The 19,027-nt window shown below is 45.7% G+C and overlaps 1 protein-coding gene and 1 long non-coding RNA gene across 2 annotated transcripts in view; one reads left to right on the top strand and one right to left on the bottom strand.

Annotated features, from left to right (window-relative positions):
- SYNE2 (spectrin repeat containing nuclear envelope protein 2) overlaps positions 1 to 19,027 on the top strand; it is a 258,420-nt gene that overhangs the window by 205,216 nt on the left and 34,177 nt on the right. Inside the window, exons 90-96 of the mRNA XM_083516520.1 lie at positions 978 to 1,072; positions 1,616 to 1,850; positions 3,624 to 3,818; positions 4,850 to 4,975; positions 8,657 to 8,809; positions 15,974 to 16,132; positions 17,029 to 17,198. Coding sequence (XP_083372646.1) covers positions 978 to 1,072; positions 1,616 to 1,850; positions 3,624 to 3,818; positions 4,850 to 4,975; positions 8,657 to 8,809; positions 15,974 to 16,132; positions 17,029 to 17,198 — 1,133 coding nt within the window. The remainder of the gene's footprint in view (positions 1 to 977; positions 1,073 to 1,615; positions 1,851 to 3,623; positions 3,819 to 4,849; positions 4,976 to 8,656; positions 8,810 to 15,973; positions 16,133 to 17,028; positions 17,199 to 19,027) is intronic.
- LOC310685961 overlaps positions 1 to 19,027 on the bottom strand; it is a 209,270-nt gene that overhangs the window by 12,176 nt on the left and 178,067 nt on the right. The window lies entirely within an intron of this gene.

Raw genomic sequence — 19,027 nt, forward strand, 5'->3', positions numbered from 1 at the left:
AGCAAATCTTTGCAGCCTGTCGTTCTGCTACCTTGCATCTTCAAGACATAGGTGAAGGCATGGTCAGGGCTTGATAAAGTATTGGTTGAAGTATTGGAGTAGAAAATAGCTGGAATTTTGTAATGTTGGTAATAGTAATAGTAGTAGTATTAGTAGTAGTAGTAGTAGTAGTAGTACAGTGGTGCCCCGCAAGACGAATGCCTCGCAAGATGGAAAACCTGCTAGACGAAAGAGTTTTCCGTTTTGGAGGTGCTTCGCAAAACGAATTTCCTATGGGCCTGCTTCGCAAGACGACAATGTCTTGCGAGTTCCTGCTGGGTTTTTTTCCTTTCCCCCCCTTTTTCTAAGCCGCTAAGCCGCTTATCAGCTGATCCGATCAGCAGATAAGCCGCTAAAAGCCGCTAATAGCGCTAATCCGCTAATCCTTCAATGGGCTTGCTTCACAAGACGAAAAAACCGCTAGACGAAGAGAATCACAGAACGGATTCTTTTCGTCTTGCGAGGCACCACTGTAGTAGTAAAAATAATAATAATAATTTATTAATATTTAGTCCTCCTGTGCCCAAGTTTCATCCTGCCTTAAAAGGATTATTTAGTTAAATACAGTCTGGCTCAAATGTAAAGAAGTAAGGGCCACAACCATTGCTCTGCCTTCTTTTTCCTCTGGCCCTGCCCACTCCTGGGATGTGGCCCTTTGGCTGAAAGATGCCCTCCCCACTCCCAAAGTAAACATGCCACACTTATCCTTTGCGGGAAGAAGGAGGGCAAGGCATTCTTCCTTCCTTCTTTCTTCTCAAAACACTTCTCAGCTGCACTTTGTGGGTGTAGATTTCACATCTGCAAAGAGCAGGAGCAGAACTCTTGCAAATAAAGTGCCCAGGCAGATTAGGGCTCTGCAAAGGTCTCTACTTGTGCCGTGGTTTTAATCTTTCCCTTTGCACGAAGCATAATTAAAACATTTCCTTCGGTGTTTACAGACATTGCAAGCGGAGATCTTGGTGAACCAGCAGACTTTTGATTCTATCATGTCAAAGGCTTTGCACGTGCTGGAATCGGGAGAAGCCGAAAACCGGTGAGATATATGCCTCGGTTGTGTGTTTCAAATTGGGGTACAGTTGCGGGGTGTGTGCATTCTAAGGCTTGAACTCGACAACAGTTTTTAAGGGAGGGTTGAATAAATCACCGTGCCTAAAACAGTGAGTCATGGAGCCGAGCAGAGGATTGTCTCACCCCTTATATACCCAGGTGATCACTCCACACCACAGGTGAGGGCCTCCTGCAAGTAGCACATTATCAAAAGGTCCATTCCAAATAATATAGGAATCTGGCCTTTTGTGTTGTGGCATCTAACCTTTGGCATTCCCTCCCATTACGTATTAGACAGGCGACATCTGTGTGTATGGAAAACCTTCTTCTAACAAGCCTTTCAAGTTGAAATTGTTCCCAGTCTAAATCTGTAGTGCAATTGTTTTTAATTGTTCTATCGTTTGTGTGTTTGCTGCCCTGGACTCCTTTGGGAGAGGAAGGGTGGGATATAAATTGTAGTAGTAGTAGTAAGAAGAAGAAGAAGAAGAATATGCTACATGACTGACAAGTTAATCTCTGACCACTTCAGGACCACGTTTCTCTCCAAACTCACCCTGCTGAAGGAACAGTGGCAAAGCATCGTCCGGGCAGCTCAGCAGAGAAAGGGCGAGATTGACAGTCTTGTAAAGCAATGGCAAAAATTCACAACTTCACTACAAGACATCAAGAAGATCCTCGTGCACACAAGTGGATTCATGGCTGCTGTGGAGAGTCAGGAGAAGTATAGTCTGCACCAGCTCAGGAATCTGAGTCACGACGTCAAGGTTAGGCCTCCTCTTCCTACAACCGGCGAAACATAGATAGCATTGCATTTTTAAAAGATCAAAATAGCTTGGAAAACTTAAAGGGGACTCGGCATCTGTTGGCATCCGTTAAAGTAGGGGTGGGCAGAAGATCGCTCAGAATCTAGGTGGTTTGCAGCGTAACGGAAAATTATTTCTGACTCTCAGTTGTCTTAACTATAGCAATAACAGAAAATAATTCCCCCTATAAATTAGGTTGCTGAAATAGAATGCTTGAGGGGAGACCAAGTGTAGGGTCGTTTTTTTATATATGGAAGGACTCAAGAGGTTTGTTTTGGTCCTGATCAGAAACTCCTGGCATTTTGTTCCTTAATTATTGGAGAATGCCCGCCAGGTTAAGTCAATATTTTGCACACCTGGCTCCAGGGTCCTAGGGAAAAATAAAGTAGATCCCTCAAGCTTTAAGTTTGCTCACCCCTGCATTAAAAACTGACTTCGTTTTTTTCGTAAAGCAGTGGATCCAATTATTCCAGCTACCTCTAATATTAATTCATCTCTTTTTCTCCAAGTATGGTTCAGCATCTCTCTTCTCCTTTTTGGGGGAGCATCAACAAAAGTAGAGCAGGAAGATTGTAGTTGTTCTACCTGCTCTGCAGCTGTCCTGGCTGTTTCTCCTCTCCTGCCCCTGGTGGGGGTGTATGTAATGTGGAGAATATTTGGAATAGACTGTGAAGACCTCGGTTCAAATCCTGACTCAGCAACAAAATTCTCAGGGTGACTGGATGTGAGGCCTTCTTTACACACAGAGAGAGAGAGGGGGGGGGCACACGTTCAGTCTAACCTACCAACAAAAGTTGTTTGGATAAAATGACTGAGAGGGACCCCACACATTGCCTTGAATTTATTGGTGGACATCCAGGGAGAATTATTATTTTTAAGCATTTGTGTCTTTTCAAATCTAGTACAGTGGTACCTTGGGTTAAGTACTTAATTCCTTCCGGAGGTCCGTTCTTAACCTGAAACTGTTCTTAACCTGAAGCACCACTTTAGCTAATGGGACCTCCTGCTGCCGCCAGAGCACGATTTCTGTTCTCATCCTGAAGCAAAGTTCTTAACCCGAGGTAATATTTCTGGGTTAGCGGAGTCTGTAACCTGAAGCATATGTAACCTGAAGCGTATGTAACCCGAGGTACCACTGTATATAAATATTAGGCATTGTTATCGTTGTACAAACATGAGTCTCAAAGCCACTAACGTGAGTTTGACCAAACTGCGGGAGGCAGTGGAAGACAGGAGTGCCTGGCGTGCTCTGGTCCATGGGGTCACGAAGAGTCGGACATGACTAAACAACAACATCGTTGTACAAATCCTGCGGAAACCAGACTGAGAGAACATTTTAAAAAAGAACTCTCCAAACAGTGGTTCTTAAAAAGGAATTATTTTTCCACTAAAACTGTTTGGTATTGTTTTATTCCTTTGTGGCCATGTCTCTGTGTGTTCATATGAAGAAGAAGAGTTTGGATTTGATATCCCGCCTTTCACTCCCTTTAAGGAGTCTCAAAGTGGCTAACATTCTCCTTTCCCTTCCTCCCCCACAACAAACACTCTGTGAGGTGAGTGGGGCTGAGAGACTTCAAAGAAGTGTGGCTGGCCCAAGGTCACCCAGCAGCTGCATGTGGAGGAGCGGAGACGCGAACCCAGTTCCCCAGATTACGAGACTACCGCTCTTAACCACTACACCACACTGGCTCTATATGATTATAGTTTGGGCATGTTTTCCTGTTTTCTTTTTAGAAAAAGGAGATCCTCCTTCAGAGGTGGCAGACCAAGCACGCCTTGACCTTGGCGGCCGGGGAGAAGTTACTTGACGTGGCAAACCCCGAGGCCAGAATTGCCCTACAGCTCAAGATGACGCATGTGCAAGAGACCTGGAGCAAAACCCAGCTTCAGCTGGAGAAGATCAGAAAGCAGCTTCAGCGCACCCTGCAGGTATTTAGCATAAGAGAAGACCCTGGCGAGAGTTCGGAACCCCCATATTCCTATAATGGAGTTTCCAAGCTGGTGTTGATTCATCTTGAGAACAGGATGAAAGCAACATGTACGTTTAGAGACACAGAGCCATCACAAATTGCAGAACAAAGCTTGTCCCAAAGGCAGTAAATAAAGGTAAAGGGACCCCTGACAAGTCCAGTCGCGAATGACTCTGGGGTTGCAGCGCTCATCTCGCTTTACAGGCCGAGGGAGCCGGCGTTTGTCCGCAGTCAGTTTTTCTGGGTCATGTGGCCAGCATGACTAAGCCATTTCTGGCAAAACCAGAGCGGCGCACAGAAATGCCATTTACCTTCCCGCCGGAGTGGTACCTATTTATCTACTTGGACTTTTTGGCGTGCTTTCGAAGTGCTAGGTTGGCAGGAGCTGCGGCCGAGCAACAGGAGCTCACCCCATTGTGGGGATTCAAACCGCCAACCTTCTGATTGGCAAGCCCAAGGCGCACTAATTAAGTAATGCTATGGCATTGACACCACAAAGGAATGCCTACCTTAAAAAAAAAAAAACTAGACCGTGTGGCAGGGGAGTAAAAGAGTTCAGGACACAGGCGTAGCTGGGGGGGAATCAAGTAAATCAATAAAAATAACTGAGGTTCTGTCCCCCCCAATATGAAGCCTGCCCCCCTAACATAAATCCTGGCCCATGGTTCAGGATCTGAATCCACTCCTATTTTGCTGGCTCCTGAGATTTTACAAAGGCCTGAGTGTTTGCAAGTGTTCGCAAATGGTCCCCAAATCCTGAATGCTTCTGAATTTTCTTACACTAGCCCTGGCTTGGATGCTGAGTCGGGCAATGATGCTTTCTGAGTGTCAGTTTCTACCTCTGCACACCAAGTTGTCCTGTCTAGTAAAGAGGGCAACAAAATAGCTCAGGGCTTAGGTGTTACTAGCTTCGTCCATCCTTTTAAGTAATGTCTACTGGCGTCCATTAGCTCCCTTCATGTCTTTCTTTTTCCCTCTTCGAAATTACAGACCTGGGAGAGCTGCAAAAGCCAAGCTGGAAACCTGGGCAACAGGCTGCGGGAGCTGAAGGCAAGAATAAAAGACCCTCTTCCAGTCCAGCATGCTGAGCTTCAGGCCGCCAAGGAACACGTCAAGGTAAAGAAAACCCTGAATTGTCAATTACCGCATTTTTTGCTCCGTAAGACACACTTTTTTCCTCCCAGAAAATAAGGGGAAATGTCTGTGCGTCTTATGGAGTGAATGTGTGGTCCCTGGAGCTGAATTGCCCAGGGGCAAAAAGCAGACCGTGCTTTTTTTTTTTAGAAAGAGGGAAGGGGGTGTTGAAACAAAGCCACTGAGCAGCTGATCGACAAGTGATCGGAGGGAGATAAGGGACTCTAGCAATAAAGGAGGCTGCCTGAGAGAGGGAAGGTAAAAGCACATGGATCCTCAGGACTTTTGCATTAGAATCATAGAATCATAGAGTTGGAAGAGACCACAAGGGCCATCGAGTCCAACCCCCTGCCAAGCAGGAAACACCATCAGAGCACTCCTGACATATGGTTGTCAAGCCTCTGCTTAAAGACCTCCAAAGTCGGAGACTCCACCACACTCCTTGGCAGCAAATTCCACTGTCGAACAGCTCTTACTGTCAGGAAGTTCTTCCTAATGTTTAGGTGGAATCTTCTTTCTTGTAGTTTGGATCCATTGCTCCGTGTCCGCTTCTCTGGAGCAGCAGAAAACAACCTTTCTCCCTCCTCTATGTGACATCCTTTTATATATTTGAACATGGCTATCATATCACCCCTTAACCTCCTCTTCTCCAGGCTAAACATGCCCACCCCAAATTCACCATCAGATCCCAGAGCATGTCCATGGCTATAGCCTGCACCAAAAAATCACCCACTGTTTCGTGGGGCCACAATAGCGCAAAAACGTGGTTACAAAGCATGGATCCACATGGATTCTCAGGATTTTTGCATTGGGCTACCCCAAACTCACCGTCAAATCACATATCATGAACCACAAAAATCATACATCCACTGTTTCGTTCAGATTTTTTCTTCTTGTTTTCCTCCTCTAAAAACCAGGTGTATCTTATGGTCAGGTGCGTCTCATGGAGCGAAAAATATGGCACTTCCCTAGTTTAGCTTTTAAAACCAAAAGATTGTTCCTCTTTTGCATTTACAACACAACTTTTTCTCCACTGAGCTCAAGGTGTCGTACATGATTCTCCCCCTTTCATCCTCAATGAATTGCCACAACAACCCTGTGAGGGAGGTTAGGCTGTGAGAGGCAACGGCTGACCCAAGGTCACCTTGTGAACTACATGGCCGAGTAGGTCTCCCAGGTCCTAGTCAAGCCTTACTGCCCAGTGGGGCAGAAGCCTCAAGTGCTTCTGGGAAATGGGCTTCCTCTTGCCTGGCTATTGACGTCCTAATTTCTACAGGAGCCTTTCTCTTCTCATTTGTTTTCGTCCCAGTAAATTTATGCAAGTTGAATGATTAGAGGCAGGTTTCCCTAACCTGTCCTCCAGATCTTTTCAACTACAGCTCCCAAATTGTAGCTCCATAACATCAGGAGAGCACCAGGTTAAGGAATGCTGATTCAAAGAATATCCACACTCCCAACTCCTGATGCTCTGAAATAGCACTGGAAAGCAGGTTGGGGCAACCATCCTGAGCTAGTGTAGAGCTAATGTTCTTGGAATTAAGGTTGCAAGCTAAAGTATTGCTTTGAGAGTGGCAGGGGCACTCTTGGTAAACTGATAAAAGTCTTTGAAAAAAAGATAGATTTCTATTTAGACGCAAGCTCCTTTAAAAAGTTGGTTGTATGGGTTTTCAGCATGGCGGATCTGGAATGGGAAAAATCAGCCTGTGGAGAAGGGTTTATACCTGTGGAGTTACAACCTCACCTTCTCCCTCCAGTATCTGGAGCAGTTCTGTAGCTCCCTTTTGCCCCTTAGCATCCACATAGTTCTGTTGTTTATAAGATGATGATGATAATTATTTATATCCTGCCCTCCCCAGCTAAAGCCGGGTCAGAGCGGCTAACAACAGTAAAAGTAATACAGCATTCTAAAATCAATTCATTCTAAAATCAATTCAGTTTACATAAAATCACAGTCAATTAATTGAAATACATTCTAAAATCAATTCAGAGTCAAATTAATGGCAACCATTTGGCTAGAGTTCTGTGAGGATTGCAGAAGGAGACAGGGGGTCAGACTGTGCCTTGGCCAAAGGCCTGGTGGAACAGCTCTGTCTTGCAGGCCCTGCGGAAAGATGTCAAGTCCCACAGGGCCCTGGTCTCTTGTGACAGAGCGTTCCACCTGATCGGGGCCACAGCCGAAAAGGCCCTGGCACTGGTTGAGGCCAGCCTAACCTCCCTGTGGCCCAGGATCTCCAAGATGTTTTTATTTGAAGACCGTAAGGTCCTCAGCGGGACATACCAGGAGAGGCAGTCCCGTAGGTACGAGGGTCGTATGCCGTATAGGGCTTTAAAGGTTAAAACCAGCACCTTGAACCTGATCCTGTACTCCACCGGGAGCACTATAAGGGTCTTGATTTGCAAATGAATCCTGTGCATATTTGCAGTTTGAGGCTGCTGCTTTGCATGCACTTTCCTAGGGCATCTTGAAGTCTGTGGAGAGTTCCTTTTACCTAAAAACTCAGAGAGGCTTTTGCCCAAGGGTCAGCAAACTTTTTCAGCAGGGGGCCGGTCCACTGTCCCTCAGACCTTGTGGGGGTGGCGGACTATATTTGAAAAAGAAAGAAAGAAAAGAACAAATTCCTATGCCCAACAAATAACCCAGAGATGCATTTTAAGTAAAAAGACACATTCTAATCATGTAAAAACACGCTGATTCCCAGACCGTCCTCAAGCCAGATTTAGAAGGCGATTGGGCTGGATCCGGCCCCTGGGCCTTAGTTTGCCTACCCATGTCCTAGTCCAACACTCTTAACTGTTACACCCACACCCACACACCCGGCTCTGATCTAAGTTGTTGAGGTGATACAAAAACAACACAAAAACACTCTGCTTCAAAGCATGTTTCCTTCTCCTCCCCACCCCCCACCCTTAAGGTGGAGGGGAAGGAAATCCTATACACAGGAAGAAGCTCTACTGAACAGAATTGGGGGGGCGCTTGCTTCTGAGTAGACATGCATGGGTTTGTTCTACAGTGGTACCTCGGGTTACAGACGCTTCAGATTACAGACGCTTCAGGTTACAGACTCCGCTAACCCAGAAATAGTACCTCGGGTTAAGAACTTTGCTTCAGGATGAGAACAGAAATCGTGCTCCAGCGGCGCGGCAGCAGCGGGAGGCCCCACTAGCTAAAGTGGTGCTTCAGGTTAAGAACAGTTTCAGGTTAAGAACAGACCTCCGGAACGAATTAAGTACTTAACCTGAGGTACCACTGTACTAGTTTCAGGCAGCATGAATAGCATGAACAGGACCCCACCACAGATTCTCTCTCTTTTTAATTTAATTTTATTGAATCTCCCAAACATCTCAAGGATGTGGGATTGAATTACTGCCCCTTTCTGAAAGTTACAACTGCAGTTTGCAAGGATAAAGCCGCTTGCCCCAGTGCAGTTCCGCCCCCCCCCTTCCCATCTAGTCACAGCCTGCTCCTATATGCAAATTCCTCCCCTCCTCCACCTCCTCTCCCCACCCCCCCATTTCCCTTCCCCCTCCTACAGGCCAATCATAGGATTAACCAAAAGGTTTGGAGGAAAATACACACACACACACACACATCTCTCCCAGAGCTTACTCTGAAAGGGTCTGTTGTTGCGTGTCTCCCCCACCCCCTTTGGTGTTTCAATGAAGGAGCTGGAGAAGTCGCTGGCCAACTGGAACCAAAACGCAAACAAACTTGGCAGCATGAAGGGCCTGGCGCACTACATCCTTGCGGAAGATGTGATGGTGCTGAAAGAACAAGTTGAGCATTTGCACAGACAGTGGGAAGAGCTCTGCCTAAGAGTAAGTGGCTTATAGGGGCAGGCGGTTGTTTCTCGGCTGGGCTTTCTGAAGGCAATTCTGGGGAGGCAGGAAGGAACCTTGCAAGCCTTCCAGTTTTGCACAAAGAAGCACGAGAGATTTTGCTTGAGGGGTCTTAAAAGGGGTCTGGTTTTTTTGGGGGGGGGGGCTGCGGGTGGTGTTTTTCTTCCTCTTCCTGGAGATGGAGTTTTATTGTGGCGAAAGTGTGCGAAAGAACTGCCCCCCTCCTGTGTTATTTCCTCCCCCCTCCACAAAGTTCCCAGGAGAACTTCTGAAAACTTTTAAAACTATTTTAGAATGCAGCCGTACAGGGAGAAGCAAATTGAAATCTAGGGATGTTTTTTGTTCAAAGCTTAAATACATAATGCAACTGGTGAAAAGGTATTACAGTGTTCAGAGCACCTGGTCTTTTCGTAGTTCTCAGGTAGCAGGCAGCGCTCATTCTCTCTCTCTTAAAGCTTAACTTTTTGAAATTTGATTTCAGAGAGAGATTTCATCTGTGAATGCACTGCAAGCAGATGTTGGAAACCTATTCACGTTATTTCCCCCGCCCCTGCCCCAAGTCGTATTCATGCAGTTCTAAAGCCATATGCAGCTTTGAACTGCATTGCATTTATTTATTTGTTTTATTTACTAACTTAACAGGAAAGAGCTGTGCAAAGGAGCGAGGCAAGGCATAAATAGGAAACCAGGCACAGCAGAACAGGTTGATAGGAGAAACTGCTTTTGAGCTGTTTAAGGAATCTACTAAAGGCAGCCGTGCAGCGGAAGCTAATCTAGGCCCACCTGGATGCTAGAGCGGAAGGGCCAAAGCACAGGTCCATTGGATAGGAGTTTGGGGGCCACCACTGAGAATGCCCTGAGACTTGTAAATACTACCTGGTTCCCTTACAACTTGTATTCAGAGGCATAACAGTGGAGGTACAGTGGAAACATTTTGTCCAGCTCTCTTTTAAGCCATCTGAGCTGGTGCCCATACTGCTTCTTGGGGGAGCGAATTCCATAGTAACTATTCCATAGCTTAACTATTCTAGCCATAGGAATGTGCTGCTATCATTGACTTGTTGTTGTCGTTTAGTCGTGTCCAACTCTTTGTGACCCCATATCACTGATTTAGTATGGTAATATTGCTGGCAGTGGGACGCGGGTGGCGCTGTGGGTTAAACCACAGAGCCTAGGACTTGCCAATCAGAAGGTCGGCGGTTCGAATCCCCATGATGGGGTGAGCTCCCGTTGCTCAGTCCCTGCCCCTGCCAACCTAGCAGTTCGAAAGCACGTCAAAGTGCAAGTAGATAAATAGGTACCGCTCCGGCGGGAAGGTAAACGGCGTTTCTGTGCACTGCTCTGGTTTGCCAGAAGCAGCTTAGTCATGCTGGCCACATGACCCGGAAGCTGTACGCCGGCTCCCTTGGCCAGTAAAGGGAGATGAGCACCGCAACCCCCAGGTTTGGCCACGACTGGACCTAATGGTCAGGGGTCCCTTTACCTTTACCTATTGCTGGCAGTAAGCAAATTTTAGCCTCTTGTTTCATGTCCAGGTGAAACATGACCCAGTGTCGCTCTTGCTAACTTTGGCGCTTATTAAAAGCAGCTGCTGTGAAGTAGCGAATTCTTTAGCCAAGTCATCGCTAACCTGGCTCACTCCAATTCTTTTGGACTACAAATCCCATCAGCCACAGCCAGCATGACCTTGCCACTGGAGACTAGTAGGAATGGTTGGCAAAGACCAGCCCAGACTATTGGGGGGGGGACGTGTATGTGTGTGTCTCACGTGCCTTTCTATAGGAAGCAGCATTTGAAACTCCCATTTTTCTAGGCACATTTTGTGACAGGGAATTTAATTAGCACCAGGAGCTTCTGAGCTCTGGACACAGTACTGCGCCTAAGATATCAGAGAAAAACTGCAGAGTGGAAGGAAAGAAGGACCTTTTTCTGCCTCCCTACTTCCAGCTACTCTCTGAAGACTGGAGAAGAGACCCTCTTAAGAATATTAGGAGGGTGGGCAGGGGAAGGACTAGACCATGTAAAAAAATGAACATAATATTCTAGCTGCAGTTCATTCATTTTCAGCTTTGTATCCTTGTTATAAAAAGTGTCCCTAAACCTAGGTTTAAGGGGCTATTTAGCTCCTAGCTTTCACATCTCAGTTTCTAACGCTGATAGGAAGATGCTGCCTTGGGGGGGGAAATAACAGATAATAAATATTTGGTTATCTATATGGTGCTTTCATGCATTCAAAGTGCTACGTGTATATTAAATTGTTGTAATCCCTATAATGATCCTGTAAAGTGGGTGAATATTATTACTGTTATTATTATCCTCGTATCCTTGGAATGCCTTTACCAGGGAGATTCATATAGTTGCCGCTTTGTTGACTGTTAGGGAAACACTGAAAACTGCTTTATTCTGGTCTGCATTCAAGTGATTTTATTATTGTTCTAGTTAAGAGATGTTTTATCTGCTGCTGCTGTTAATTTTGTGGGGATTTTTTTTTTACTGCTGTTTTAAATTTTAAATGTTGCTTTGTTGTATTCTGCCTTGGGGGTGGGGGTGGGGGGGTGAGATAGTTCCTCTGGAAAGTGGCCTTGAAATTCATTTAATAACAAGAAACAAACAACAGCTGCCAGTGGGGGGGTGCCGATGGAGATGTGTGGGGCCACCCATTGCACCACGCAACTAGTTTCCTGTAGACTGAGCTAAATCTTCAGGGCCAATGTTTGATCCTGGGTTTCCTTTGCATTGACACATGAAAAACACTAAAAGGATAAAGACATTGGATTCTTATCTCATTATACATGACTAAGCCATTTCTCACCTTCTCACCCCTTGCCTTTTCCTGTAAGACCTATTGCAGTCGTTAAGAGTCGTCAACAGGCTCATCTCAGTTATCTGCCAATCTCCCATTCCCACCACCCTTCTGAGTAATACCCCTCCCCACCTTCTCACTATATAGAAGGATCTGGCAACTTCTGTTTCAGTGTATCTGAAGAAGTGTGCATGCACACGAAAGCTCATACCAAGAACTAACTTAGTTGGTCTTTAAGGTGCTACTGGAAGGAATTTTTTTATTTTGACTAAAAGGATATTTTGGGGTGTATGTGGGGCAGATTAATAAAGAGTTCAGGTTCTCGAATACACAATGCAGCAAAGCGGGAAACGTGGATCATATGAATTCTTTCTGTGTTTCTCTCTCCCCTGCACTCTGCAACAATTCCTTAAAAGCCAACAACTGCTTAATGATGCCTTTTTAAAAAGAAAGGAAGAAAGTGTTATAAACAAAAATCTGCCCTTTTTCCCTTATGGGGTATCCAAGAGCCCATATAGAGTCCTTACGTAGGTTCCCTATTGATAGGAGAAAATAACAGAGGCCAACCAGAGAATATTGAGAAGCAAAGCAGCTAGTAAGCCTGATCTTTATTAAAGCTGTTGCAACAGGGTGCTCCCCTCACACGCAGGAAAGGAGGAGGAACCTAGAACAAAGGTGTCCCTGCCCTTATATAGAAATTTTAAATTCCCTGCCCTGGCGCTCCAGACCACCCCTCCATACATACATCACAGAAGGGGTGTAACCCAAGACCACCACCCCAGATACACCATACCTACATCACAGAAAAGGCGGTCTACAGCAGAAATCTGAGTGCATTGTTTAATCTCGTCTGACAGGTTACCTGTTAATGCTCACTTGATTGGATACCCATGGGGAGCCTGGCCAGTCTTTTGTAATGATAAATGCTTAGTTCCTGAGCCAGGTCACAGGCTCACCCTATTCAAACACAGACAGACATACCCTTAAGACAGGGCTTGTGAAGGAAAAGACATTGGGGAGGCTTTTCCATTTCTCTATGGCCTTGCAGAGAAAACATATGGTCAGTTTGGGAATCAAAAATGGTTTCAGGTCGGTCTTCCTGTGCTGATCTATGTACGTGCTTGGTTGGTACATTTATGAACATTTATTATATATCTAAGACTTTAAAATTCTTATCACAAAAGAAAGAAAGAAAGAAAGAAATGTGAAAACTTTTCTAAATAGGTGGCAGCCTACATTATTCTCCTGCTTCGTGTAGCAGAGAACCTGGTCTTGTTATTGCAGAATTGTAGAGCTAGAAGGGTCTCCGAGGGTCATCTAGTCCAACCCCCTGCAGTGCAGGAACCTCAGCTAAAGCACCCATGACGGGTGGCCGTCCAACCTCTGCTTACAAATCACCTAGGAAGGAGAGTCCACAACCTCTACTTGCTACCATTTTGCTCAGCATTGGTGGCTGGGGCTGCCTCTGCCACTTCCATGCTTCCACAATGCCTCTGGGGCCTTGTCTTCATAGCACTACTGCAAAGCCGTGCTTTGTTGGAGCCCCAGGGCATTAAAAAGCGTGCACCCACTTTAGGTTTTGAAGGCTAGAACAGGTTTTTTTCCTGCTGTTGCCTGCCTGCAACCACTTAGAGAGAGCACCAAGGGAGTTTCCCACTCCATTGGATGGGACTCAGACTTGCTTTACGTTCCTTTATGTTTTGGCCACACAACGAGTAAAGTAAAGGTAAAGGGACCCCTGACCATTAGGTCCAGTTGTGACCGACTCTGGGGTTTCAGCGCTCATCTCGCTTTATTGGCTGAGGGAGCCGGCGTACAGCTTCCGGGTCATGTGGCCAGCATGACTAAGCCGCCTCTGGCGAACCAGAGCAGCGCACGGAAATGCCATTTACCTTCCCGCCGGAGTGGTACCTATTTATCTACTTGCACTTTGAGGTGCTTTCAAACTGCTAGGTTGGAAGGAGCAGGGACCGAGCAACGAGAGCTCACCCTGTCGCGGGGATTCGAACCGCTGATCTTCTGATCGGCAAGTCCTAGGCTCTGTGGTTTAACCCACAACGAGTAGATCACCATTATTCCCATCATACAAATTGGGGACTCAGGCTAGAGACATAATGATTTGCCGAAGGGGGAACAATCAGGCCAAGGCAGAAACTAGGACCTGGTCTTCTTCTCATGGCTCAAAGGTATTGCGACTGGCCAGCTGTCCTGATTCCCTGAAGCATATACACTTCATTGGACAAAAGTCCCGAACAATCCTGGCAACTGAGGTGAAAATATTTAGTTGGTTAAACGTTTGAGGTGCAAAATCCAGCAATTAGCATGCCCCACTTGCTTTCTGAGAGATTGGCCTAAGCCGGAGTGTCAAGCAGAAGCATATTGTATTGGAAACAATTCGCGGAAAAGGCTGCAGCCTCTGTAAGTATTTAAAAGCTAGGCAGTGCAGCTGTCCTGGAGACCCATGGAATTAACCAGCCAGATGCTCCTGCTGGAAGACAGAGGAAAACAAAACGGAGCAGACACAGTCAGGGAGGGGGATACCAGGAGGTCAGGGGTTTAGCACAGGCAGGGCTAAAGTCACTGTCGCATTACAGAGGAAGACATAGGAGCACGCAAACAGTCCACTTAATGAGCAGCTCAGAGGATGGAAATGCAGGTTACCTGCGACACACCTGCTGCTGAAAATGGCAGCTGTGTGTCTGCTTTAACTTGGCATCATTTAACATTACTTATCCTATGTTTGTGTTATGAAAGGGTTTCTGCAGTGTTCAAAAATATTACATTAAAACAAATCAAAATATACTGGGGGACGGGGACTGCACATTGTAAGCACAGTAAACAAAGATGGGGAAAGTCATTGAGCAGCTATCAATGGATGCCCGGTCGAGCAGAGATGTTTTTAATTTCCAACAGGTACGCATTACTGAGGATACCTATCATAGCAATGTAAGAAGCTGGGTTTTAGTGAGTCAGACCACAAGTTCATCTAGCTCAGTTCTGTCCAAACTGACTGGCAATGGCTTTCCAGGGTTTCAGAAGGGTTTTCTCCACAAACTCTGCCTAGAGATGCTGGGGGTCAAAACTGGGGTCTTCCTCATCTTGAAGAAAGACAATTGTGATAGCTCAGTTGGTTAGAGCATGGTGCTGATAACACCAAAGTTTGCAGGTTCGAACCCCATATGGGACAGCTGCATATTGCTGCCTTACAGGAGGGTTGGGATAGATGTACAGTGGTACCTCAGGTTACATACGCTTCAGGTTACATACGCTTCAGGTTACAGACTCCGCTAACCCAGAAATAGTGCTTCAGGTTAAGAACTTTGCTTCAGGATGAGAACAGAAATCTTGCTTCAGCAGTGCGGCGGCAGCAGGAGGTCCCATTAGCTAAAGTGGTGCTTCAGGTTAAGAACAGTTTCAGGTTAAGTACGGACCTCCGGAACAAATTAAGTACTTAACCTGAGGTACCACAGTACACAAGTGCCCCTTCCAGCTCTACGATTCTATGATTCTGTAATATGTCAGAATAAGATGCAGGATAGTGGATATTGTATGTTTCCCAGCACCTACTCTATATCATCCCCTGACTGGGGATGGGAGTGGGGGAACACACAATGGTTTATTGAAAAAAACTAGGATTTATTAATCATGTTTGACATTGGCTATGTCAATAAACCATAGTTGATCCTAACCACAGTTTGCCAAGTTCAAGTGCAAAAAGAAACTGTGGTTAGTTGATAATGGAAATGAAAGTTGCCAACATCCTCCTTGCGGTTTCATCAGAGAAGGAGAAAGGAAGGGAAAGCAACTGAGCCTGAGGTTCATGCAGACCAGGTCACAGGCACCAGGGGAAAGCTTAGCTTGGGCTAATCATGTTTTTAAACTCAAACCAAGGTTTGAGCTTCCAGGTGGATGACAAACTATACCAGAGGGAGAATGCAAAGCTCATGCACATTACTCTAAACTGTGTTTTAGCATTTCAGCTGATATCGTGTGCATGGAATATTTAATATTTTGCGTGTTCAAGTTTCATATTTTGCTAATAAGGTGCCCCATTTAGGCAGCTAAAAGGACTGGTGTCTCTGTGTGAGGAAATCTGGTGTTTTCTGGACCACCTTTACATCTCATTGTTGTCAACAATCTGGGTTGCCTTTTATTCATGGGGAAGATAAAATTTTCCAGCAAAGTGGAGGAATCGATTGCTTGAGAAGTCTACCTTTTCCAGCCAAGCCTGTTGACATCCTTTATTGTGGGAAAGAAACAGATGTGTATATTCAGTCTTGAGTTTGGGCTGCCTCCCGAGATACAACAAAGACCGCTGTCGTGTGCATCCTCTTCCATAGGTTTCTTTGCGCAAGCAAGAGATTGAGGACCGACTCAATGCCTGGATTGTGTTCAACGAAAAGAATAAAGAGCTTTGCGCTTGGCTGGTGCAGATGGAAAGCAAGGTGCTGCAGTCAGCCGACGTCAGCATTGAAGATATGATAGACAAGTTGGAGAAGGTAGGCAGGCTTCGCAAACTCCCAGCAGCAGTCCAGCAAGTGCTTTAGATAAGAGGAGGGCAGGCTTATCATGTTTTATGCTTAACTGGGTGTTCCCAGGGTGGGGGGAACACTCCCAAGATTCTGATCCACAGTTGTGGGCTTCGAACATGCTGATTTGAGCCCTCTGCTTTTTCCATAATGTGCTGTTCTCTAGTCTTCTGCGATTACCGTATTTTTCGCTCTATAAGACGCACCAGACCACAAGGCGCATCTAGTTTTTGGAGGAGGAAAACAAGAAAAAAAATATTCTGAATCTCAGTAGCCAGAACAGCAAGAGGGAAAGCAGCAATCCCTCTTGCTGTTCTGGCTTCTGGGATAGCTGCGCAGCCTGCATTCGCTCCATGTGACGCACACACATTTCCCCTTACTTTTTAGGAGGGAAAAAGTGAGTCTTATAGAGCAAAAAATATGGTAATTGCCTCCAGGCAATTCTAGGGAAGTTCTAGAAAGCCTAGTGGGAGTGGATCCCATAGTTTATCTTTGCACAGTGCAAACATCCCTGTCAAGTCCAGCTTCCTTTTCCTAACATTGGCCCACACTCCAGTGGCTTTTGTCCAAAAGTGAATGGTGTTATGCTCACCTGATGTCTGGTTGATCATGTCCCTGATGCATACTAGGAGGCAAAGAGTGAGGCTGGCATACGAACACATTGGAAGGGCCAATCCTGCCCCCCTGCCTAGGCTTTTGCATTGCATCAACCTCTCTGCCACCTCTCTCTCAGTATCCAGCAGCCACCCAACAAAAGCCTGGTGAGTGGTGGTGCCCCATCACACTGCCCATTACTGTTTTGTTCCATGGAGAAATCTCCCTTTTCGCCTGTAATAACATTTGCAATTTTTATTATTATTTGTTAGGACTGCATGGAGGAAATCAGCCTGTTTAGTGAAAACAATCTAGTTCTTCTGAAGCAAATGGGTGAGCAGCTGATCAAGGCCAGCAACGAGAGCAAAGCCGCTGAAATAGATGAGAAACTCAACAAGATTAATGGTCGCTGGAAGCATCTCTTTGATGTGATTGGAGGACGGTAAGTTCTCTTTGTGAGTTCGGCTGGGATTGGAAGCAGAATGTGGTGGTGGTTTTCACAAAAGACTCGTGCAGAGACAGCAACAAAGTTCTCAGGATGTTTCATGCACTACATTTGTTAGATGTTTAGATAAAATGTGAAGTGTGGATGCAGCAAATGCATGCATTGCATACAGGTGCCCTAATCAGAGAGGTGTGATTGGTTTCTGGACAGCAGCTCTCTGTTAAGCATATAGTCCACTGTGAATTTAGGAATACAGGATGCTGCCTTTTACCAAGTGAAACAATTTGCCCATCTCATTCCTATTGTCTGCAGTGATTGGCAGTGGCTCTGCAGGGTTTCAGGGGATGGTCATTCCCAGGCTTACCTGAAGCTGGATTTGCCTCTGCATCATGGGTAGACTAGTCCTCAGTTTCTGAAGCAGGATTCAGATGTTTGGATTTGGAGCAGAAGCCCTGAAATTATCCGTATATTAAAGTGGAGTGAGATGGGTTTGCCTTTGCCATCATTTCGTGCAGAGACCATTTGCACTTGACTTTCCACAAGCTTTTTTTTTTGTGGTATTCTTTTCATGGCTCATCAGAGTTTCCCTGCCGAAGCCTGTCTCTTCTTCTTCCTTTGAATGTGATTCACATGCTTTAACTCAATTCCCAATGTATTATGGCGATGCATCACGAGAAGTCCTCTGCTAGCAGTTGTGCAAGTTCATTAATACGCTTTCTCCTTCCATTCATGGTACTTCAGATCCAAGGGCAATCCTATGTATGTTTATTCAGGAAAAAGCCCCATTGAGTTCAATGGAGCTTGTTCACAGGCAAGTGGCTATAGCAAGGATGGGTAAGCTATGTTCCTCCAGAGCTGCTGGACTAAAGCTCCCATCAGGCGCTGCCGTCATAATGACCAAGTTTCCTGAAGCACAGGATTCCAGCCTAAGCTATTCTTGGTTATAGTAAATGTCCAAAATACTATGAATCTTGGCATGTGTATTTACTGACAAACTGCATGAATATATATTATCTCTTTCTCCACCTTTTGGAGGTACACAAGTGAATGCTCACCCTTAACATTTAGGTGATCATGCATATCCACAGTTATGCATATGTCTGAGTTTTTGGAAGTTCGACAGATTTGGGATTGTTGGAACTCACATGTCAACACTGACCTGCTTGTCGGATTTCGGACAATTTAATATTAGCAGGATTGTCTACTAGTGCCAGCTGATTGGTTGGGTTCCGTGTGTTTTTCCATAACAAAATGTTATAGTTAACCAAACTAAATTATATCATTTAGACCTAATGATATGGCACAATGATAGGACCAGACCTATTGTGGATGCATTTCGGTGGCAGCAAAACCAGTTCAAAAACTGTTTTCAAAACAGCGCTGTAGTAAACAACTTGCTTCACCTTAAACCAATAAGCGGGCTGAGACAGATGGGCAAATTAGGTGAGCTCTCCATTTAGCCCTTTGACATGCTTCTCATAGTTCATGGAGACAAGCTCGGCTTTGCCATATGGCACCAGTTGCAAGGGGCCTTTGCGCGCTTCCATTGTGCCTCTAGTCGCTTGGCTTGTGCCGCTCTCAGAGGCTTTGTCTGTGCATGGAAGCAGCTGGAGTACGCTGTGCGTCTAACCAGGAAGAGCTCTGGGAACTCAGTGCATCTGGGGAACAAAACAGCAGCAGCAACAACAACAGAATAACATGCAGACATCTGCTCGCTTTTAATTGTGATAAATGCAAATGAATTTCTGGGGTGCTTCTGAAAGACTGCTTCACACAGCAATGTTTGGGATTCTTCCGCAGGTCGTGGGGGAAGGGCTGTCTGGGGA

This window comes from Podarcis liolepis (genome assembly GCF_965112155.1).
Source record: "Podarcis liolepis genome assembly, chromosome: 1".
Classification (NCBI taxonomy): Eukaryota; Metazoa; Chordata; class Lepidosauria; order Squamata; family Lacertidae; genus Podarcis; species Podarcis liolepis.